This window comes from Prionailurus viverrinus, unplaced genomic scaffold (assembly GCF_022837055.1).
Source record: "Prionailurus viverrinus isolate Anna unplaced genomic scaffold, UM_Priviv_1.0 scaffold_61, whole genome shotgun sequence".
Classification (NCBI taxonomy): domain Eukaryota; kingdom Metazoa; phylum Chordata; class Mammalia; order Carnivora; family Felidae; genus Prionailurus; species Prionailurus viverrinus.
In genome coordinates, this window is record NW_025927623.1 from 337,158 (window position 1) to 361,256 (window position 24,099).

The following is a 24,099-nucleotide window of genomic DNA, read 5'->3' on the forward strand; positions in this document are numbered from 1 at the left end:
GTTTTTGTGGGCATGAGTCCCGGGGTGGTTCTGTGTGTGTGTGTGTGTGTGTGTCTGTGTGTGTGTGTGTGTGTGTGTGTCTGTGTGTCACGTGATTGTGACTGTGAATGTGTGTTGAGTGTGTTTTCTTGGGAGACACACAGACTAAGCCACACAAAATGAGACAGACACACTGCAAGAGAGACAGAGAAAGAAAGATACATGTGGGTTTGCCCAGAGAACAGGTGTCACTGACACTGCACAATGATTAATGTCTACATTCTCACACACTCCTCCTACTGCACACCTCAAGGAATACTGCTGTGCACGGCTCAGCAGTCACATTTAGTCCATGCAGGTCACCGAAGCCTCAATATGCTCTGGCCCATGTTCATATCAAGGAACAGTCCCTGAGGTATACTTGAGCAGCACCAACATGGTACTGACAGGTGTTGTGGTCTTTCTAGGTGTCCCCGAGGAGGAAAGACGGCGGCCCCATCCTGTGCCCAGTCACCAGGCTGTTGCTGAGGTGAGCTTCCTGTCTTTCCTTGAGGAACACAAGTGCTTCCGTAGAGTCTTTGCAATCAACATCTGTTGTAAATGTGACAATGTACCGTTGAGGTGATAATGTTATTTTCCCTGTGGGGAGAAACATGTTGTCAATTTCCATGGTTGTTTCTTGCCAACTGTCCACTTGGTCAGGGGGACATTTTCCACTGGCAGTGCCAAACCTGCTAGTAAACAGCCTCCTAGGATCTTTTTCGGCAGCCGCACTTTTTCCTTCTGGGGGAACCATTTTGTAGTCTGCATCCTCGGTGTTCTTTAGAGACACATCTCCAGGCAAAACGACTTCTGACAGGCATATTATCTTTGCTTTTGTGGCCTTTGACTCAAACACTGTGTCCCATCCTGAATCCCAAAGTCACCAAGCGAACCGAAGGATGGTACACATACTGTACATCATGATCTCACCCTGATGGTGTTTTCTTTTCTAACATTCAGGTGGCCGTAGGAGCACGAGAAGAAGGTATGTGTCCTGGAAACTGTTTCTTGCTGAGGAAAATGTTTCGGGTGAGGTGTAGGTGGGGCATTCTTGCTGTCTTCAGTCTGGAGAGTACCCGGATATCAGGGTCCTGGGGGGACAGGTGCTTGAGTGTGGGGGGGGAAAGACCGACATCCCCGGTGAAATCTATGTCCATGTTTCTGTAGTATGAGAAAGACAAGGGATTCCATCTGTGCGGTGTGATTGTGTGTGCATGAGTCTTGGGGTTGTTCTGTATCTCTGTATGTCGCATGATGGTGAGTGTGTATGCGTGCGTGCGTGCGTGCGTGCGTGCGCTTTCTTGAGAGGCTCAGAGACAGAGAGACAGAGCCACACACAGGAAGAGACAGACACAGTGAAAGAGAGGGAGAGAGAGAGTAGAGAGAGAGATGTGGGTTTGCCCAGAGATATGGGCCACTGACATTCGACAATGACCGATATCTACAATGCAGAGTCCTGGGAGGACTGGTGCTCGAGGGTGGGGGCGAAAGACCGACGTCCCAGGTGACAAACTAGGTGATGTTTCTACAGTATAAGAAAGATGCTGTATATCTTTTGTGCGGAGTAATTTTGTGTGTTGAGTCTGGGGGTTGTTCTGTATGTGGGTGTATGTCGCGGGATCGTGACAGTGTATGTCTGCGTGTGTGTGTGTTTTCTTGAGAGACACAGAGAAAAAGCCACACAGAGAAAGAGACAGACACATTTCAAGAGAGGGAGAGCGAGAGCGAGCGACAGAGAGAGAGACAGACGTGGGCTTGCCCACGAGATATGTGCCACTGACACTGAAAACTGACCAAAGTCTACATTCTCAAAAATCTCTGCGTACTGCACACTTCCAGGAATACTGCTGAGCGTGGCTCAGCAGTAACATTCCGTCCATGCAGTTGGCAAAAGCCTCCGTACGCTCTCGCCCATGTTCCTATAAGGAACAGTCCCGGAGGTATTCTTGAGCAGCACCAAGAAGATAGTGACATGTATTCTGTGTCCTCCTAGGTGTCGCTAAGGTGAAAAAGCGGCGGCCCCTTCCTGAAAGGAGGCAGCAGGCTGGTGCTGAGGTGAGCTTTCCTGTCTTTCCCTGAAGGAGCACAATTGCTTTCTTAGAGGCTTTCCAATCCACCTCTGTTGTACCTATGACAGTCTACATTTTCGAGGATACTGTTGCTTTCCCGGATGGGGACAGTGGTGAGTGGTTGCCTCTTGCCAACGGTCACCTTGGCCAGGGGGACATTGACCACTGGCAGTGCCAAACCTGGTAACAAACAGTGTCCTAGGATCTTTTCCGTCAGCAGCCATCTGTCCTGCTTGGGTGAAGAATTTTGTAGTAGGCATCCTCAGTGGTCCTGAGAGACACATCCCCAGGAGAAACAACTTCTGACAGGCATCCTATTCATTGGCTTTTGTGGCCTTCGACTCAACCGCTGAGTCCCATCTTGTATCGTAAAGACGCAAAGGGAACTGAAGAGTGGTGCCAATAGTGTATGTCATGATCTCACCCTGATGGTGTTTTCTTTCCTAACATTCAGGTGGCCGAAGGAGCACAGGACACGGGTATGTATCCCGGAAACTGTCTCTTGCTGAGAAAAATGTTTAGCTGGTGATGCAGGTGGGGCATTGTTGTTGACTTCAGTCTGGAGAGCTACCCTAATTCCAGAGGCCAGGGAGGACTGGTGCTTGTGAGTGGGGGGAAGGACCTACGTCCCAGGTGACAAAACTATGGGATGCTTCTACACTAGGAGAAAGATAATGAATTCCTCGAGTGGGGTGTGTTTTTGTGGGCATGAGTCCCGGGGTGGTTCTGTGTGTGTGTGTGTGTGTGTGTGTCTGTGTGTGTGTGTGTGTGTGTGTCTGTGTGTCACGTGATTGTGACTGTGAATGTGTGTTGAGTGTGTTTTCTTGGGAGACACACAGACTAAGCCACACAAAATGAGACAGACACACTGCAAGAGAGACAGAGACAGAAAGATACATGTGGGTTTGCCCAGAGAACAGGTGTCACTGACACTGCACAATGATTAATGTCTACATTCTCACACACTCCTCCTACTGCACACCTCAAGGAATACTGCTGTGCACGGCTCAGCAGTCACATTTAGTCCATGCAGGTCACCGAAGCCTCAATATGCTCTGGCCCATGTTCATATCAAGGAACAGTCCCTGAGGTATACTTGAGCAGCACCAACATGGTACTGACAGGTGTTGTGGTCTTTCTAGGTGTCCCCGAGGAGGAAAGACGGCGGCCCCGTCCTGTGCCCAATCACCAGGCTGTTGCTGAGGTGAGCTTCCTGTCTTTCCTTGAGGAACACAAGTGCTTCCGTAGAGTCTTTGCAATCAACATCTGTTGTAAATGTGACAATGTCCCGTTGAGGTGATAATGTTATTTTCCCTGTGGGGAGAAACATGTTGTCAATTTCCATGGTTGTTTCTTGCCAACTGTCCCCTTGGTCAGGGGGACATTTTCCACTGGCAGTGCCAAACCTGCTAGTAAACAGCGTCCTAGGATCTTTTTCGGCAGCCGCACTTTTTCCTTCTGGGGGAACCATTTTGTAGTCTGCATCCTCGGTGTTCTTTAGAGACACATCTCCAGGAAAAACGACTTCTCACAGGCATATTATCTTTGCTTTTGTGGCCTTTGACTCAAACACTGTGTCCCATCCTGAATCCCAAAGTCCCCAAGCGAACCGAAGAATGGTACACATACTTTACCTCATGATCTCACCGTTATGGTGTTTTCTTTTCTATCATCCAGGTGGCTGGAGGAACACGAAAAAAAGATATGTGGCTTGCAAAGTCTTTCTTGCTGAGAAAAATGTTTCGGAGGCGGTGTAAGTGGGATATTCTTGTTGTCTCCAGTCCGGAGAGTCCCTGGATATCTGGGTCCTGGGGGAATGTTGCTTGAGTGTGGGGTAGAAAGTATGACATCCCAGGTGAAATCTATGTCCATGTTTCTACAGAGGAGAGAGATAATGTATTCTTTCTGTGCAGTGTGATTCTGTGTGCACGAATCTTGGGGTTGTTTTGTATGTGTCTGTATGTGTCATGATTGTGAGTGTGTATGCGCATGTGTGTGTGTGTATGTTTCTTTGTGTTTGTGTGTTTTCCTAGGAGACTCAGAGCCAGAGAGACAGAGCCACACACAGAAAGAGACAGACACATTGGAAGAGAGGGAGAGAGAGTGAGAGATGTGGGTTTGCCCAGAGATATAGGCCACTGACACAGGACAATGACCAACATCTACCATGCAGAGTCCTGGGAGGACTAGTGGAAAGACCGAAGTCCTAGGTGACAATCTAGGTTATGTTTCTACAGTATAAGAAAGCAACTGTATTCCTTGTGTGTGATGTAATTTTGTGTATTGACTCTGGGGGTTGTTCTGTATGTGTGTGTATGTCGCAGGATCGTGATTGTGTATGTTGTGTCTGTTTGTGTCTTTTCTTGAGAGACTCAGAGACAAAGCCACATACAGAAAGAGGCAGATACATTGAGAGAGAGAGAGAGAGAGAGAGAGAGATAGAGAGAGAGAGATGTGGGTTTGCCCATGAGATATGTGCCAATGACACTGAAAAATGACCAACGTCTACATTCTCAAAACTCTCTGCATACCGCACACTTCAAGGAATACTGCTGAGTGTGGCTCAGCAGTAATACTCAGTCCCTACAGGGAACAAAAGCCTCCATATGCTCTGGCCCATGTTCATGTAAGAAGAGTCCCGGAGGTAATCTTGAGCAGCACCAAGAAGATACTGACATGTGACCTGTTTCCTTCTAGATGTCCCTAAGGTGGAAGAGCTGAGGGCCCTTCGTCAAATGAGGCAGCAGGCTTTTGCTGAGGTGACTTTACCTGTCTTTCCCTGAGGAACACAAGTGCTTTCTCAGAGTCTTTCCAATCATCTTCTGTTGTAAATATGACAATGTACATTTTAGTTGGTATTGCTACTTTCCCTGCTGGGTAGAATGGTGAGTGGGTGGCTCTTGCCATTTTTAACATTGGTCAGGGGGCATTTACCACTGGCCATGCCAAAGCTTGTAAGAAAGAGTGTTATCAGCACTTTTTCATCAGCAGCAATTTTTCCTACTTGGGTGAAGAATTTTGTACTCAGCATCCAAAGTGTTCACGAGAGACACATCCACAGGAAAAACAACTTCTGACAGGCATCCTATTCATTTGCTTTTGGGGCCCTTGACTCAAGCACTGTGTGCCATCTGGTTTCCTAAAGTCAAGAGGAGAACCAAAGAGCAGTGCTATGAGTGTACATCATGGTCTCACCCTGATGGTGTTCCTTTTCTCTACATTTAGGTCCTGGCAAGAGCAATGGAATGTGGTATGTATTTTGGAATCAGTCTCTTGCTGATGAAATAATCTATATGGTCAGGACGCTGGGGCATTCCTGCTGGCCTCGTTCTGGAGAGCTACCCTGACTCTAGGTTCCTTGTAGGACCAAGGCTTTAGGAGGTAGAGAAAAGACAGATTTCCCAGGGGAAAAGCTATGCCCATGTTTACAGTGTGAGAAGACAATGTATTCACTATGTGTTGTGTGTGTGCGTGTGTGTGCGTGTGTTTGTGTATGCCCGTGTGTGTGTTTGAGAGAGACAGAAATGAGAGTCAGGGAAACACACAGAGAACAAGACACACTCATAATAGAGAGAGAGAGTGAGGTGAGAGGGAGAGAGATGTGTTTTCCCCAAGAGACATGTGCCACTGACACTGCACAAGACGAATGTTTACATTCTCAAAAAACTCCTCTTATTGCACATTTCAAGGAATAATGCTGACGGTAGCTCAGCAGTAACATTCAGTCCATGCAGGTGACCAAAGACTCAATATGCTCTGGCCCATGTTCATATCAAGCAACAGTCCATGAATTATTCTTGAGCAGCACCAACAAGGTACTGAGGTGCATTCTGTGTCCTTCTAGAAGTCCCTAAGGAGGAAACGCTGCAGGAACTTCCTGAAAGGAGACAGCAGGCTGTTGCTGAGGTGAGCTTGCCTGTTTTCCCCTGAGGAACACATGTGCTTTCTTAGATATTTCCAATCACTTCTATTGTAAATGTGACAATGTATGTTTCAGATGATATGGTTATTTCCCTGGTGGGGAGACTGGTGAGTGGTTGCCTCTTGCCAACTGTCACCTTGGTCAGGGGGACGTTTACCACTGGCAGTGCCAAACCTGGTAAGAAGCAGTGTCAAAGGATCTTTTTCCTCAGCAGCAATTTTTCCTGCTTGGTGAAGAAATTTGTAGTCGCCACCCTAGTGGTCTTGGAAGACACATCTCCAGGAAAAACAACTTCTGACAGGCATCCTATTCATTTGCTTTGGGGGACCTTTGACTCAACCACTGTGTCCCATCTTCTATCCTTGAGTCACCAAGAGAACTGAAGAGTGGTGCAAATAGCGTATATCATGATCTTACCCTGATGGTGTTTTCTTTCCTAACATTCAGGTTGCCGCAGGAGTACAGGAGAAAGGTATGTATTCTGGAAAAAAATTTCCTGCTGAGGAAAATGTTTAGATGGTGATGTAGGTGAGGAATTCTTGTTGTCTTCAGTCTGGAGAGTTACACTGATTCCAGAGTCCTGAGAGGACTTAGTCTAAGGTGGGGGGGGGGGGGAGGAAGACCGATGTCCCAGGTGAAAAACTATGTCCACGTTTCTACACTATGAGAAAGATAATGTATTCTTTGAGTGTGGATTGATTTTGTGTGCATGAGTCTTGGGGTTGTTCTCTATGTGTCTGTGTAGCATGACTGTTAGCGCGTGTGTGTGTGTGTGTGTGTGTGTGTGTGTGTGTTTCAGAGAGTCAGAAACGAGACAGTCACATTGAGAGAGAGAGAGAGAGAGAGAGAGAGAGAGAGAGAGAGAGGAGAGATAGCAAGAGATGTGTCCTTCCCCAGGAGATATGTGCCACTGACACTGCACAATGGCCAATGTCTACATTCTCCAAACACTCCTCATACTTCACACTTCAAGGAATACAGCTGAGCGTGGCTCAGCAGTAACACTCAGTCCATGCAGGTAACAAAAGCCTCCATCAACTCTGGCCCATGTTCATATCAAGGAACAGTCCCTGAGTTATTCTTGAGCAGCATCAACAAGGTACTGACGTGTATTCTGTGTCCTTTTAGATGTCCCTAAGGAAGAAAAGCTGCGTGCCCTTCCTGAAAGGAAGCAGAAGGCTGTGGCTGAGGTGAGCTTGCCTGTCTTTCCCTGAGGAACACAAGTGCGTACTTAGTGTCCTTCCAATCATCTTCTATTGTAAATATGACAATGTACATGGTAGATGATATTGTTACTTTTGCTGGTGGGGAGAGTGGTGAGTGGCTGCCTCTTACAAACTGTAACCCTGGTCAGGGGGATATTTACCACTGGCAGTGCCAAACCTGGTAAGAAACAGTGTTATTGGGTATTTTTCGTCAGCAGCAATTTTTCCTACATAGGTGAAGAATTTGGTAGTTGGCATCCTAATCGGTCTTGAGACACATCCCAGGGAAAAACAACTTCTGACAGGCATCCTATTCATTGGGTTTTGTGGCCTTTGACTCAACCACTGTGTCCCATCTTGTATCCGAAAGTCACCAAGAGAACCGAAGAGTGGTGCAAATACTGTATATCATTATCTCACCCTGATGGTGTTTTCCTTCCTAACATTCAGGTGGCCGTAGGAGCACGGGAGAAAGGTATGTATTCTGGAAACAGTTTCTTTCTTTTCTTTTTTTTTTTTTCAACGTTTATTTATTTTTGGGACAGAGAGAGACAGAGCATGAACGGGGGAGGGGCAGAGAGAGAGGGAGACACAGAATCGGAAACGGGCTCCAGGCTCTGAGCCATCATCCCAGAGCCTGACGCGGGGCTCGAACTCCCGGACCGCGAGATCGTGACCTGGCTGAAGTCGGACGCTTAACCGACTGCGCCACCCAGGCGCCCCAATTCTGGAAACAGTTTCTTGCTGAGGAAAATGTTTAGATGGTGATTAGGTGGGCATTCTTGTTGTCTTCAGTCTGGAGACCTACCCTGATTCCAGAGTCCTGGGAGGACTTAGTCTAAGGATGGGGGGGAAAGACCAATGTCCCAGGTGAAAAACTATGTCCATGTTTCTACACTATGAGAAAGATAATGTATTCCTTGAGTGCGGAGTGATTCTGTGTGCATGAGTCTTGGGGTTGTTCTGTTTGTGTATCTATGTCGTGTGATTGTGTGTTTGTGTGTGTGTGTGTGTTTGCTTCAGAGACTCAGAGACAGAGACACAGAAACACACACAGAAAGAGACAGTAACATTAAAAGAGAGAGAGAGAGAGAGAGAGAGAGAGAGAGAGAGAGAGAGAGATGTGGGTTTGCCCAGGAAATATGTGACACTGACACTGCACAATGACCAGTATCTACATTCTCAAAAGACTCCTCATACTGCGCACTTCAAGGAATACAGCTGAGTGTGGCTCAGCAGTCACATTCAGTCTATGCAGGTAACCAAAGCCTCCGTATGCTCTGGCCCATGTTCATATCAAGCAACAGTCCTTGAGTTATTCTTGAGGAGGACCAACAAGGTACTGACGTGTATTCTGTGTCCTTCTAGGTGTCCCTAAGGAGGAAGAGCGGCGGCCCCTTCCTGAAAGGAGGCAGCAGGCTGTGGCTGAGGTGAGCTTGCCTGTCTTTCCCTGAGGAACACAAGTGCTGTCTTAGAGGCTTTCCAATCAACTTCTGTTGTACATATGACAGTCTACATTTTTGAGGATACTGTTACTTTCCCTGATGGGGACAGTGGTGAGTGGTTGCCTCTTGCCAACTGAAACCTTGGTCAGGGGGACATTGACCACTGGCAGTGGCAAACCTGGTAACAAACAGTGTCCTAGGATCTTTTTTGGCAGCAGCAACTTTTCCAGCTTGGGTGAAGAATTTTAGAGTCGCCATCCTAAGTGGTCTTGGCACATACATCCCAGGGGAAAAAAAACTTTTTACAGGCATACTATTCATTTGATTTGGGGACCTTTGACTCAAGCACTGTGTGCTATTTGGTTTCCTAAAATCAAGGGGAGAACCAATGTGCAGTGCTATGAGTTTATATCATGATCTCACCCTGGTGTTGTTTCCTTTCTCTACATTCAGGTCATCAAGAGAGCAATGGAATATGGTATGTATTTTGGAATCTGTCTCCTGCTGATGAAAGAATCTATATGTTCAGGAAGCTGGGGCATTCCTGATGGCATCAGTCTGGAGAGCTACCCTGAAGCCAGGGTTCTGGTAGGACAGAGGCTTGAGGGTGTGGAGAAATGACAGATTTCCCAGGGGAAACCTATGTCCATTTTTAGAGTGTGAGGAAGACAATATAATCAGTGTGTGGGGTGTGTGTGTGTACGCACAAGTGTGTTTGAGAGAGGCAGAACCTGAGGGACAGAGAAACTTACAAAGAGAATGAGACACACGAGAGAGAGATAGAGAGAGAGAGAGAGAGAGAGAGAGAGAGAGAGAGAGGAAAGAGAGAGAGAGAGAGAATGCGTGTTTCCCCGGGAGATATGTGCCACTGACACTGCACAATGTCTGATGTTTAGTGTCTCAGCAAACTCCTCCTACTGCAGACTTCAAAGATTATTGCTGAGTGAGGCTCAGCAGTCACATGCAGTCCATGCAGGTTACCAAAACCTCTGTATGGCCTGGCCCATATTCATTTCACAGAACAGTCCCTGAGTTATTCTTGAGCAGCACCAACAATGTACTGACCTGTTTTCTGTGTCCTTTTAGGAGTCACTGTGGAGAAAAAGCTGCAGTCCGTTACAGTAAGGAGGCAAAAGACTGTTGCAGAGGTGAGCTTGCCTGTCGTTCCCTGAGGCATACAAGTGCTTTCTTAGTGTCTTTCCAATCAACTTCTGTTCTAAATATGATGGTGTACATTTTAGATGATATTGTTACTTTCCCTGGTGGGGAGAGTGGGGAGTGCTTGCCTCTTGCCAACTGTAACCTTGGCCAGGGGGACACTGACCACTGGCAGTGCCAAGCATGGTAAGAGACAGTGTCAAAGGATCTTTTTTGTTCGCAGCAATATTCCCTCCTTGGGGGAAGAATTTTGCACTCTGCATCTTAAGTGTTCTTTAGACACATCCCCAGGGAAAACAACATCATACAGGCATCTTATTCATTTGCTTGTGTGGCCTTTGACTCAACCACTGTGTCCCATCTTGTATCCTAAAGTCACGAAGAGAACTCAAGAGTGGTGCAAATACTGTATATCGTGATCTCACCCTGATGGTGTTTTCTTTCCAAACATTCAGGTGGCCATAGGAGCTCGAGAAGAAGGTACGTATTCTGGAAACAGTTTCTTGCTGAGGAAAACATTTAGATGTTGATGTAGGTGGGACATACTTATTGTGTTCAATCTGGAGAGCCACCCTGATTCCAGAGACCTGGGACGTCTTAGGCCAAGTGTGTGTGTGGGGGGGTGTGATGTATTCCTTGATTGCAGAGTGATGCTGTGTGCATGAGTCTTGGTGTTGTTCTGTATGTGTCTGTATGCAGTGCAACTGTGAGTGTGTACGTGTGTGTGTGTGTGTGCGTGTGCGTGTTTACTTGAGAGCCTCACAGACAGAGACACAGAGGCACATACAGAAAGAGATAGACATATTGAAAAAAGTGAGAGAGAGACAGAGAGAGAGATGTGAGTTTCCCCAGGTGATCTGCGCCACTGACACTGCACAATGGCCAATGTCGACTTTCTCCAAAAGCTCCTCATAGTGCACACTTCAAGAAATACAGCTGAGTGTGGTCAGCAGTGACATTCAGTCCATGCAGGCACCAAAGCCTCCATATGCTGTGGCGCATTTTCTTATCAAGGATCACTCCCTGCGGTATTCTTGAGCATTACAGACAACGTACTGACATGTATTCTTTATGCCTCTAGGTGCTTGTAAGGAGGAAAATGTGTGGGCCGTTCCTGTCAGGAGACACCAAGGTGTTGCTGAGGTGAACTTGCCTGTCTTTGCCTATGGAAGACACGTTGATTACTTAGTGTACCTCCAGTCATATTCAGTGCCATAGGACTATGTACATTTTACATGATAGCATTCAATTCCGTGGTAGACAGATTGGTGAGTGGTTGTCCCTTGCCAACTGTAACTTGATCCAGAGGACATTAACCACTGGCAATGCCAATCCTGCTAAGAAACAGTGTCATAGGATCTTTCCTGAGCATCAATTTTTCCTGCTTGGGTGAGGAAGTTTGTAGTCGGCACCCTAAATGGTCTTCAGAGACACATCCCCAGGAAAAAACAACTTCAGACAGGCATCCTATTCATTTGTTTTTGGGGACCTTTGACTCAAGCACTGTGTGCATCTGGTTTCCTAAATTCCAGAGGAGAACCAAAGACCAGTGCAATGCGTGTTCATCATGGTCTGACCCTGATGGTGTTTCTTTTCTCTACATGCAGGTTGCCGCGGGACAAACAGGATATGGTATGTACTTTGGAATCAGTCCCCTGCTGATAAAATAATCTAGGTGGTCAGGAAGATGGGGCATTCCTGCTGGCATCAGTCTGGGGAGCTACCCTGACTCCAGGTTCCCTGTAGTACAGAGGCTTGAAGGTGTGGGGAAAAGACAGATTGCCCAGGGGAAAACCTGCGTCCATGTTTACAGTGTGAGGAAGACAATGTATTCACTGTGTGTGTGTGTGTGTGTGTGTGTGTGTGTGTGTGAGTGCATGTATGTTTGAGTCAGACAGAAACTCAGGGACAGGGAAGGAGACAGGGAAACACACCAAGAGAAAGAGACACACACATTCATTAGAGAGATGGAGAGAGACACAGAGAGAGAGGAGAGACAGCGAGAGGTGTGCCCTTCCCTAGGAGATATGTGCCACTGACACTGCACAATAATCAATGTCTACATTCTCAAACAACTCCTCAAACTGCACACTTCAAGGAATACTGCTGAGCGTGGCTCAGCAGCAACCTTCAGTCCATGCAGGTAACAAAAGCCTCCGTACGCTCTGGCCCATGTTCATATCACGGAACAGTCCCTGAGTTTTCTTGAGCAGCACCAACAATGTACTGACGTGTGTTCTGTGTCCTTCTAGGTGTCCCTGAGGAGGAAAAGATGTGGGCCGTTCCTGTCAGGAGGCAGCAGGATGTTGCTGAGGTGAGCTTGCCTGTCTTTCCCTGAGGAACACAAGTCATTTCTTAGTGTCTTTCCAATCAACGTCTGTTGTAAATCGGACAATGTACTTTTTAGATGATATTGTTACTTTCCGGGGTGTGGAGTGTGGAGTATGGGTGCCTCTTGCCAAATGTAACCTTGGCAGGGGGACATTCACCACTGGCAGTGCTAAACCTGGTCATAAACAGTGTCAAAGGATCTTTTTCGTCAGCAGCAATTTTTCCTGCTTGGGTGAGGAATTTTTTAGTCAGCATCCTCAGTGATCTTCAGAGACACATCCCCAGGAAACAACAACTTCTGACGGGCATGCTATTCATTTGCTACTGGGGACCTCTGACTCAAGCACTGTGTGCCATCTGGTTCCTAAAGTCCATAGGAGAGTGAAAGCCCAGTGCAATGAGAGTTCATCATGATCTGACCCTGATGGTGTTTCTTTTCTCTACAATCAGGTGGCCGCGGGAGCAACAAAATATGGTATGTATTTTGGAAGCAGTCCCCTGCTGATGAAATGATCTATGTGGTCAGGAAGTTGGGATATTCCTGCTGGCATCAGTCTGGAGAGCTACCCTGACTCTAGGTTCCCTGTAGGACAGAGGCGTGAGGGTGTGGAGAAAAGATAGATTTCCCAGGGGACAACCTATATCCATGTTTGCAGTGTGAGGAAGACAATGTATTCACTATGTGTTGTGTTTCTGTGTGTGTGCGTGGGGGTCTGAGGGTGACAGAAACTGAAAGACAGAGAAAGAGACAGGGAAACACATAAAGAGAAAGAGACACATGCTTTCATGAGACAGAGAGAGAGGAGAGAGTGAGAGGGAGAGAGAGAGGGGGGAGACAGAGAGAGAGACAGAGAGAGAGAGACAGACAGAGAGAGATTGGGGGGGGGGTGTATCCCCAGGGGATATGTGTCACTGACCCTGCACAATGCTCAATGTCTAGTTTCTCAACAAAACTCCTCATACTGCACACTATACGGATTATTGCTGAGTGTGGCTCAGCAGTAACATTCAGTCCATGCAGGCAACCAAAGCCTCCATAGGCTGTGGTGCATTTTCTTACCAAGGATCACTCCCTGTTGTATTCTTGAGCATTACCGACAGCGTACTGACATATATTCTGTATGCTTCTAGGTGTCCCTAAGGAGGAAACTATGTGGGCTGTTCCTGTCAGGAGACACCAAGGTGTTGCTGAGGTGAACTTGCCTGTCTTTGCCTATGGAAGACAAGTTGATTACTTAGTGTATCTCCAGTCATATTCGGTGCCATAGGACTATGTACATTTTACATGATTGCATTCAATTCCGTGGTAGGGAGATTGGTAAGTGGTTGTCTCTTGCCAACTGTAACTTGATCCAGAGGACATTAACCACTGGCAATGCCAATCCTGCTAAGAAACACTGTCATAGGATCTTTCCTGAGCATCAATTTTTCCTGCTTGGGTGAGGAGTTTGTAGTTGGCACCCTGAATGGTCTTCAGAGACACATCCCCAGGAAAAACAACTTCAGATAGGCATCCTATTCATTTGTTTTTGGGGACCTTTGACTCAAGCACTGTGTGCATCTGGTTTCCTAAAGTCCAGAGGAGAACCAAAGACCAGTGCAATGCATGTTCATCATGGTCTGACCCTGATGGTGTTTCTTTTCTCTACATTCAGGTTGCCGCGGGACAAACAGAATATGGTATGTACTTTGGAATCAGTCCCCTGCTGATGAAATAATCTATGTGGTCAGGAAGTTGGGATATTCCTGCTGGCATCAGTCTGGAGAGCTACCCTGACTCCAGGTTCCCTGTAGGACAGAGGCTTGAGGGTGTGGGGAAAAGACAGATTGCCCAGGGGAAAACCTGTGTCCATGTATACAGTGTGACAAAGACAATGTATTCACTGTGTGTGTGTGTGTATTGCTGAGTCAGACAGAAACTGAGAGACAGGGAAGGAGACAGGGAAACACACTAAGAGAATGAGACACACACATTCATTAGAGAGACAGAGAGAGAGACACAGAGGGAGGAGAGACAGCGAGAGATGTGTCTTGCCCCAGGAGATATGTGCCACTGACACTGCACAATAACCAATGTCTACATTCTGAAAAAAACCCTCCTACTGCACATTTCAATGATTATTGCTGAGTGTGGCTCAGCAGTAACCTTCTGTCCATGCAGGTAAGGAAATCCGCCGTATGCTCTGCCCATGTTCCTATCAAGGATAAGTCCCTGAGCTTTCTTGAGCAGTACTAACAATGTCCTGATGTGTGTACTGTGTCCTTCTAGGTGTCCCTGTGGAGGAAAAGATGTGGGCTTTTCCTGTAAGGACGCACCAGGCTGTTGGTGAGGTGAGCTGGCCTGTCTTCCCTTGAGGAACACAATTACTTTCTTAGTGTCTTTCCAATCAACTTCTGTTGTAAATTTGACATTATACATGGTAGATGATATTGTTACTTTCCTTGGCGGGGAGAGTGGTGAGTGCTTGTCTCTTGCCAACTGTTATTGGTGAGGGGGACATTTACCAGTGGCAGTGCCAAACCTGGTGATAAATAGTGTGTTAGGATTAATTTTATCAGAAGCAATTTTCCCTGCTTGGGTGAAGAATTTTAGAGTCTCTATACTAAGTGAACTTGAGAGACACATCCCCCAGAATATATAACTTCTGACAGGCATCCTATTCGTTTGCTTTTGTGGCCTTTGACTCAACCACTGTGTTCCCTATTGGATCCTAATATCACCAATATCTAAAGAGTGGTGCAATCAGTGTGCCTCACCTTCTTACCCTTGTGCTGTTTTCTTTTCTATAGTTTCCTGTGGTCTCTGGAACCATGGAGAATGGTAGGTATTCAGGAATCAATCATTTGCTGTCTTTAGTCAGGGGAGTGCTTCTGATTTTGGGTTTCCATTGAAAGGAGGATCACAGACGTAGTCACAAAGCGATTTGTCGAAGGGTAAACCATGTTCATGTGTTTACAGGCACTCGTGTGGCATTCAGGTAGTGAGTTTCTGTGCGTGGAGACTGGGTGAGTCTCTTTGTGAACTGACAAGTGTGTGAAGTGAGCATGTATGTGCTTGTATGTGGTCTCTGTGTGAGAAGTTTATGTTCCTCTAGATTAACATGTCCCTAAAGAGCACAGTTGCTGGTGTGAACTTTGCCATTCATAAGAAAAATCCCATCACCGAGCTTCATGATGTGTGTCTGTATGTCAAAGGATATAAATACGGACAATTTAAATATAGTTAGTATATTATACACCAAATATAGCTTGTTTAGGCTGAAAAAAGTCCTATTAATAGCCAGGAAAACATTCACAGGATTCTGAACGGGAAATATGTTTTCAGAATCCATAGGATTCTGTGAATCAAGACTTCAGTTCAAGGTAGACCTCAACTCTGAGGAGGCTGTTTCATTGCCTTCAGGGCACTTGGATCGATCCTGATTAAGGAGAAGGAGCCCTAATGGTATCTAATTGGACTCTGAGGAAAGGAAGCTTATGGAAGTGATGAATTATGGAGGGGTTGGCACGGGCTGTGGGGATGGGGGCTGGACGGGGAGACGAGGCCCTTTAACCCCCAATTCCTAGCACTTTCTCTCACGCCTCTACTTTCTGAGGCAGACCCTGAATTTCTAGGCTGAGGTTGTCATCAGTAATAATTTCAGTCCTTGCTCCTGATCCTCCTTGTGTGGGGCACCCGCCAGTGCTGAGACTAGAGTGATCACAGAGTCCGTGCTCCATCATACTTCAGCAGTAAAGGGATAACTGCCCCAGGGTTACTGCCTTCCTGCCCCTCCTATCCTTTCTAAAAAGGAGATTCAAGGAGCCTGAGAAGGAATCCTCCCCCTCTTAGCTGGACGGCTGGGGCAGGTGGCCCCTGGTGCAGGCATATGCCACACCCAGTTCTGGAGGGCATCTGAGAAGAGGATCCTCCAGCTTCTAGAAATCCTTTCTTTCAAGCTCTTAGTGTCCCAGGGGTGTGGAAGATAATGCCTGCTGTGTGTGGTCAAATGCAGGAATGAAACCAGCAGCCAGGCTCTAAGGATCCTTGCTCCTTCAAATACTTCAGCCTGAAAGGGTGAGAGCACGGTCCAGGGTCGTGGACTAGATGTTAAGCGGGAAATATTGAGGGGTTGCAGAGGGAAGACACGAAGGACATCCAGGCTATGTGAGGGTGGGAGGGGACACCACGGTGGCAGGATTATTTGAATCAGTGTAGCATCAGCACCTGGGCCCAGCCTTGTCCTCACCGAGGATGACATTTGGGCTCCTTCTGGGTGGGATGAGGCAGGATGAGCCGGCATGCCGGGTGAGGGTACCGTATGGACATCTTCCTAAAAGCCTGGGGAGAGGGGCGTCCTTCCTGTGCCAGCCTCTTCTCCACCTACCAGACACTTTCATTGGTGGACACTGGGGAGGAGCAGACAATGGAGTCAGGTCTCCTGTTCTCCCACCTGGGACACGCCAGCAGGGATGGAACCAGGGTCAGGCCAGACACAAGTACGTTTCCAGGCCTGATCCACCTGGCCAGGAGGGACCAGTTTTCACTTTTCACCTGCTTCTGGCCATCACCTGACAGCCAGTCCTTGTCTACACACTATTGGCCAAGGGTTGTCTGGCTGGAAACACATTCATACAAAAGGGATCTCATCCCATGTGACCAGGGCAGCTGTAGAACATTCTAGTTGCAGAGGAGGTGAGAGGGGCACAGGCTCCAGTGCACAGGGAGCTCAGCAAAGTGGTGGGGGCTGATCCCAGAGTGGAGGTGGTCCTTGCTGTGCTCTTTCCTGGCCCGAGGACATCGGTGTGAGAGTTTGTCTGAAAGGTATGGGAACTGACAGGTCCAAATACTGTCTCTGACCTTCCTTCCACTCACGGGCACAGGAGCCATAGCTCTGGATGGTCACTGCAAGGGCACCGACAGCCTCTCTGTCATTGCTCGTCCCCCAGGGGCTCAGCCCTAGGCAGCCCATGTTTGGCCCCAATAAGCGCCTGCTGTTCACAGCCTTGGGCTGGGAACTAGTTTAGGGGCAGAAAGGTCCCTCCTCAGCTCACCCAGGCCTGTTGGGCCCCACACTATGCTAGCTGTCTGCCCAGGCACTGGTCCAGATCAGAATGAGAAGGGTGGGCTCCTGAAGACAGTGAGGTACTCCCCCTCTGCCCCGCCGCTCTGATTACACCCAGCATGAGTGTGGGGGTGTCATGCTCTTCACTCTGTTTATAATGTGCCCCTGCTGGGATTCCCCTAAGACCTGGGTGTTGACCTTCCATTCTAAGTGTCCCCAGGGCCTCACGCAGTGGCTGCCACATACGCATGAGCCCAGGGAGAACCTACCAAGGAATGGTCAGCTCAGGCCAGCAAGCTCCTCTGCAGAAACCTCCAGGACTGGGAGGTCACGTCTTCCTCATGTGTACATCCTAAAGCTGTGCTATCCAGGGCAGCAGCCACTTGCCACATAGCCATTAGCCGCCCTAGCCACGTTTCTGGTGCCCGGGAGACGCATGTTTACAACGCAGAACATTTCCACCCTCACAGAGGGTTCTTCTGGGCAGCTGCTCTGAGCCGGGCACAGGGTCTGCTCGTGGAACCCGCCAAACCCTATGTCTGTCTGTAACAGTTGGAATGTCAGGTTGCGCAGGTGGCACCTTCTTGCGAGGGTGAGAGCTATCGTGATCCACTGCAGCTGGGGAAGTACCAGATGAAGGGGGATCCTTTCTCTTGCTTGAAGGTTTGCAACTGTGGTCAATGCCTTGTGGAAGGGCTCTGCCTTTGCCAAGCCCAGGGAAGGTCTGAGGACCCAGAGGAAGGGCAAGTGATGCCGGCTGAGCCAGCATGGCCTCACAGGGAGTTGCAGGAATGGTGGAGCCCCTGTCTCTAATAACCTGCTTGCTCATGCTTGTGTCTCTAAAGATTGGGTGTTGGAGAGCCTGTCTGACTCTGGAACCGATGATGAATAGTCGTCAGATAGGGAACTGCACTCAGGTAGGAATCAATGGGAGAGGGTTTCTGGGAACAGCTGGCTTACACCTGCTGCTTTGTAGACTTAGAATGGGAGGTATGAAATCAGAAAGACAAAGCAAGGATGTGCGAAGCCTTGTTTTGTTCTTTTAATATAATAGTAGCGTCTTTTAATAGAATAGATGTGTTCTCCCTCTGGGCTTTGAATGTACTCTGTCTGTAACCATCTTTTTAAAGTTTTTTTTTTAAACCAAGTTGGTTAACATATAGTGTAATAATGGTTTCAGTAATAGAATTTAGTGACTTATCACTTCCATAGAACACCCAGTGGTCATCCGCACCAAGTGCCCTCCCTAATGCTCATCACCTATTTAGTACATCCCTCTACCCAACACCCTTCTAACAACCCTCAGTGTGTGAAGAGTTAATCAGTCACTTATGGACTGTCTTCATCTCTGTTTTTACCTTATTTTTCCTTCCATTCTCCTATGTTCATCTGTTTTGTTAGATTCCACACATGAGTGAAATCATATGATATTTGTCTTTCTCTGACTGACTTAATTTGCTTACCATAACACATTCTAGTTGCATCCACGTTGTTGCAAAAGGCAAGATTTCATTCTTTTGGATCATGGAATAATATTCTATTCTATGTAGAGAGATAGATAGATAGATAGATAGATAGATATAGATATAGATATAAAAATAGGTATCTATATATAGACAGATATATATATATCTATATATTCCTTATCCATTCATCAGTCACTGGACACCTTGGCTCCTTCCATAATTTGGCTATTATTGACAGTGCCATTATAAACACTGGGGTGCATGTGCCCCTTTGAGTCAGCACTCCCGTATCCTTTGGATAAATATCTAATCATGCAATTGCTAGGACGTAGGGTAGCTCTCTTTGTAATTTTTTTGCAGACCTCCATACTATTTTCCGGAGTGGCTGCACTAGTTTGCATTCCCACCAACAGGCAAAAGTGTTCCCCCTTCTCCGCATCCTCGCCAACATCTATTGTTACCTGCGTTGTTAATTTGAGCCATGCTGACGGTGTGAGGTGGTATCTCATTCTGCTTTTGATTTGTATTGCCCTGATGATGACTGCTGTTGAGCCTCTTTTCATGTGTCTGTTAGCCATCTGGTTGTCTTCTTGGGAGAAACGTCTGTTCATGTCTTTTGACCATTTCTTCCCTGAATTCCTTGTTTTTTGGGTGTTGAGTCTGCTAGTTCTTTACAGATGTTGGAAACTAACCCTTTATCTGATATGTCCTTTGCAAATACCTTCTCTGATTCCACCAGTTTTGTTGGTTGTTTCCGTTGCCGTGCAGAAGCTTTTTTTCATCTTGATGAGGTCCCAAGAGTTTTGTTTTTGTTTGTTTGTTTTGTTTTTGTTGTTGGCTTTTGTTTCCTTTCTCTCCTGAAACATGTCTATCAAGATGTTGCTGTGGCTGAGGTCAAGAGGTTGTTGCCTGTTTTCTCCTCTAGGATTGTGATGGTTTTCTGTCTCACATGTAGCTCTTTCATCCATTTTGAGTTCATTTTTGTGTATAGTAGGTAAGCGGTCCCATTGCATTCTTCTGCATGTCACTATCCTGTTTTCCCAATACCATTTGCTGAAGAGACTGTCTTTTTCCATTGGATATTCTTTCCTCTTTTGTCAAAGATGACTTGGCTATACACTTGTGAGTCCATTTCTGGGTTCTCTATTCTGTTCCATTCATGTATGTCTCTGTGTTCGTGCCAGTACCATACTCTCTTAGTGATTATAGCATTGTAACATAGCTTGAGGTCTGGAATTGTGATGCTTCCATGTTTGGTTTTCTTTTTCAACATCACTTGAACTATTCGGGGTCTTCTCTGGTTCCATACATATTTTAGAATTGTTTGTTCTAGCTCTGTGGAGAATGCTAATGTTACTTGATAGGGACTGCATTGAGGCTGTAGATTGCTTTGGGGAGTATCAACGTTTGAACAGTATTTTTTCTTCCAATCCATGAGCGTGGAATGCCATTCCAATTCTTTGTGTCTTCTTCAATTTCTTCATCAGCTCTCAATACTTTTTAGCGTACAGATCTTTTACCTCCTTGGATACATTTCTTCCTATGTATCTTATGGTTTGGGATGCAATTGTTAATGGGACAGATTCCTTAATTTCTCTTCCTTCTGCTTCATTATTGGTGTATAGAATGCAATTGATTTCTGTACATTGGTTTCATATCCTGTGACTTTGCTGAATTCATGTAATGGTTCTAGCAGTTGTTTGGTGGAGTCTTTTCTTTTTTAAAGATGAAATTCATTGTCAAATTGGTTTCCATACAACACCCAGTGCTCATCCCGAAAGGTGCCCTCCTCAAAGCCCATCACCCACTTTCCCCTCCCTCCCACCCTCCATCAACTCTCAGTTTATCCTCAGTTTTAAAGGGTCTCTTATGGTTTGACTCCCTCCCTCTCTAACTTTTTTTTCCTTCCCCTCCCCCATAGTCTTCTGTTAAGTTTCTCAGGATCCACATAAGAGTAAAACATATGGTATCTGTCTTTCTCTGGATAACTTATTTCACTTAGCGTAACACTCTCCAGTTCCATCCACGTTGCTACAAAAGGTCATATTTCATTCTTTCTCATTGCCAAGTAGTATTCCACTGTGTATATAAACCACAGTTTCTTTATCCATTCACCAGTTGATGGACATTTAGGCTCTTTCCATAATTTGGCTATTGTTGAAAGTGCTGCTAGAAACATCGGGGTACAAGTGCCCCTATGCATCAGCACTCCTGTATCCCTTGGGTAATTCCTAGCAGTGTTCTTCCTGGGTCATAGGGTAGATCTATCTTTACGTTTTTGAGGAACCTCCACACTGTTTTCCAGAGTGGCTGCACCAGTGTGCATTCCCACCAACAGTGCAAGAGGATTCCCATTTCCCCGCATCCTGTCCAGCATTCTATAGAGGTCTCTGGATGTGTTCACTTTAGCCACTCTGACTGTCGTGAGGTGGTATCTCAGTGTGGTTTTGATTTGTATTTCCCTGATGAGGAGTGGTGGCATTGAGTATCTTTTCATGTGCCTGTTGGCCATCTGGATGTCTTCTTTGGAAAAGTGTCTATTCACGTCTTCTGCCCACTTCTTCGCTGGAGAATGTGTTTGTTGGGTGTGGAGTTTGGGGAGTTCTGTATGGATTTTGGAAACTAGCCCTTTGTCTGATATGTCATTTGCAAATATCTTTTCCTATTCCATCGGTTGCCTTTTAGTTTTGTTGACTGTTTCCTTTGCAGTGTAGAAGCTTTTCATCTTGATGAGGCCCCAATAGTTCATTTGTGCTTTTAATTCCCTTGCCTTTGGAGATGTGTCAAGGAAGAAATTGCTGCAGCTGACTTCAGAGCGGTTTTTTCCTGCTTACTCCTCTAGGGTGTTGACGGTTTCCTGTCTCACATTCAGGTCCTTTATCCATTCTGAGTTTATTTTTGTGAATGGTGTAAGACAGTTCTCTAGTTTCATTCTTCTGCATGTCGCTGTCCAGTTCTCCCAGCACCATTTGTTAAAGAGACTGTCTTTTTTCCATTGGATATTCTTTCCTGCTTTGTCAAAGATGAGTTGGCCATACATTTGTGGGTCCAATTCTGGAGTCTCTATCCTATTCCATCGGTCTATGTGTCTGTTTTCGTGCCAATACCATACTGTCTTGATGATTACAGTTTTGTAGTAGAGGCTAAAGTCTGGGATTGTGATGCCTCCCGCTTCGGTGTTCTTCTTCAATATTACTTTGGCTATTCGGGGTCTTTTGTGGTTCCATACAAATTTTAGGATTGCTTGTTCTAGCTTGGAGAAGAATGCTGGTGCAATTTTGATTGGAATTGCTTTGAATATGTAGATTGCTTTGGGTAGTATTGACATTTTAACAACTTTATTCTTCCAATCCATCAGCATGGAATGTTTTTCCATTTCTTTGTATCGTCTTCAATTTCCTTCATAAGCATTCTATAGTTTTCAGCATACAGATCTTTGACATCTTTGGTTAGGTTAATTCCTAGGAATTTTATGATTCTTGGTGCCATTGTGAAAGAAATCAGTCACTTTATTTGTCTTTCTGTTGCTTCATTATTAGTGTATAACAATGCAACTGATTTCTGTACATTAATTTTCTATCCTGCGACTTGGCTGAATTCATGTGTCAGTTCTAGCAGGCTTTTGGTGGAGTCTGTTGGGTTTTCCATGTAGAATATCATGTCATCTGCAAAAAGTGAAAGCTTGACTTCATCTTTGCCAATTTGGATGCCATTGATTTCCTTTTGTTGTCTGATTGCTGATGCTAGCACTTCCAACACTATGTTAAACGACAGTGGTGAGAGTGGACATCCCTGTGGTGTTCCCGATCTCAGGGGGAAAGCTCTCAGTTTTTCCCCATCGAGGATGATATTAGCTGTCAGCTTTTCATAAATAGCTTTTAGGATGTTTAAGTATGTTCCTTCTGTCCCAACTTTCTCAAGGTTTTTCTTTATTAAGAAAGCATGCTGGTCTTGTCAAATGCTTTTTCTGCGTCGATTGACAGGACCATATGGTTCGTATCTTTTCTTTTATTAATGTGATGTATCCCATTGATTCATTTGCAAATGTTGAACCAGCCCTGCAGCCCAGGAACGAATCCCACTTGATCATGGTGAATAATTCTTTTTGTACGCTGTTGAATTCGATTTGCTAGTATCCTGTTGAGAATTTTTGCATCCATATGCATCAGGGATATTGGCCTGTAGTTCTCTTTGTTTGCTGCGTCTCTGTCTGGTTTGGGAATCAAAGTGATGCTGGCTTCATAGAATGAGTCTGGAAGCTTTCCTTCCCCTTTCTATATTTTGGGACAGCTTGAGAAGGATAGATATTATCTCTGCTTTAAATGGCTGATAGAATTCCCCAAGGGAAGCCATCTGGTCCTGGACTCTTATTTGTTGGGAGATTTTTGATAACTGATCCAATTTCTTCGCTGGTTATGGGTCTGTTCAAGTTTTCTATTTCTTCCTGTTTGAGTTTTGGAAGTGTGTGGGTGCTGAGGAATTTGTCCATTTCTTCCGGGTTGTCCCGTTTGTTGGCCTATAATTTTTCATAGTATTCCCTGATAATTGCTTGTATTTCAGAAGGATTGGTTGCTGATCGCTTAGATTCCACCCACATCTGCCTAATTTACCCCAATAACCACCAGAAGCCTAGCAGAACAGACTCTCCGGAGCCAAGCATAGACGAGAGGCCCACGGAAGAGGGTAGGAAGGGTGGAGAGGCGGTGCGCGCTACACGTATTGGCGGGAGGGAGCCAGAGCGGTGGAGGGGCAGCCAGCACACCCGGCAAGGAGGAGCCCCTGAGTCTGGCTTGCAAAAGCGGAGGGGCCGGATGGAGTGTGTTCTGACAGCCAGTGGGACTTAACATCTGGAATGTTATAAGTCAATTGCTATGCTCGGAGAGCGGGAGGGAGAGTTGTTGAGCCCCGGACAACAGAGCTCAGCTTGGCGGGGAACAAAGGCGCCCGAAGCGCCTTCTCCCTCGCCCACCCCCCAGCCAAAATCCCAAAGGGAGCCAGTTCCCGTCACGGAACTTGCTTGCACCCGCAAACACCCAATGCTGTGCTTATGCGGATCCATCCCTCCGACAGGTCTGCCTCCCTCCCGTTGCCACTAGGCCCCTCCAAAGCGGACCACCGAAGGCAAAGCGAGCTGAGCCTGCACCTCCCGCCCCTGTGCACCTTGCAGACCCACCCCGGCTAATACGCCAGATCCCATCGAAGCAGCACCACAAGCCTGGCAGTGTGCAAGTAGCCCAGACAGAGGCCACACCACTCCACAGTGAGTCCTGCTCCTGGGAGAGGGGGAGATAAGGTACAGGCCAGTCTGACTGTGGCCTCAGCGGTGGGCTGGGGGCAGACATCAGGTCTGACTGCGGCCCCGCCCACCAACTCAAGTTACTCCAGACAGCACAGAGGAAGAGCCCTGCAGTTCCGCGCCACTCCAGGGACTATCCAA

General features: G+C 46.6%; 1 protein-coding gene across 1 annotated transcript; it reads left to right on the forward strand.

The window, feature by feature from the left end:
• The first annotated feature begins 499 nt into the window (after positions 1-499).
• LOC125159776 (uncharacterized) lies at positions 500-23,854 on the forward strand. Its single transcript, XM_047848399.1, has 21 exons — positions 500-508; positions 982-1,006; positions 4,788-4,849; positions 5,316-5,340; positions 5,935-5,996; positions 6,460-6,484; positions 7,141-7,202; positions 9,116-9,140; positions 9,749-9,810; positions 10,276-10,300; positions 10,902-10,963; positions 11,428-11,452; positions 12,073-12,134; positions 12,602-12,626; positions 13,283-13,344; positions 13,807-13,831; positions 14,421-14,482; positions 14,942-14,972; positions 18,042-18,113; positions 23,223-23,345; positions 23,733-23,854. Exons 3-19 carry the CDS (start codon positions 4,826-4,828, stop codon positions 18,086-18,088), a joined length of 711 nt encoding a protein of 236 aa, XP_047704355.1. The 5' UTR covers positions 500-508; positions 982-1,006; positions 4,788-4,825; the 3' UTR covers positions 18,089-18,113; positions 23,223-23,345; positions 23,733-23,854.
• Positions 23,855-24,099: the final 245 nt, after the last annotated feature.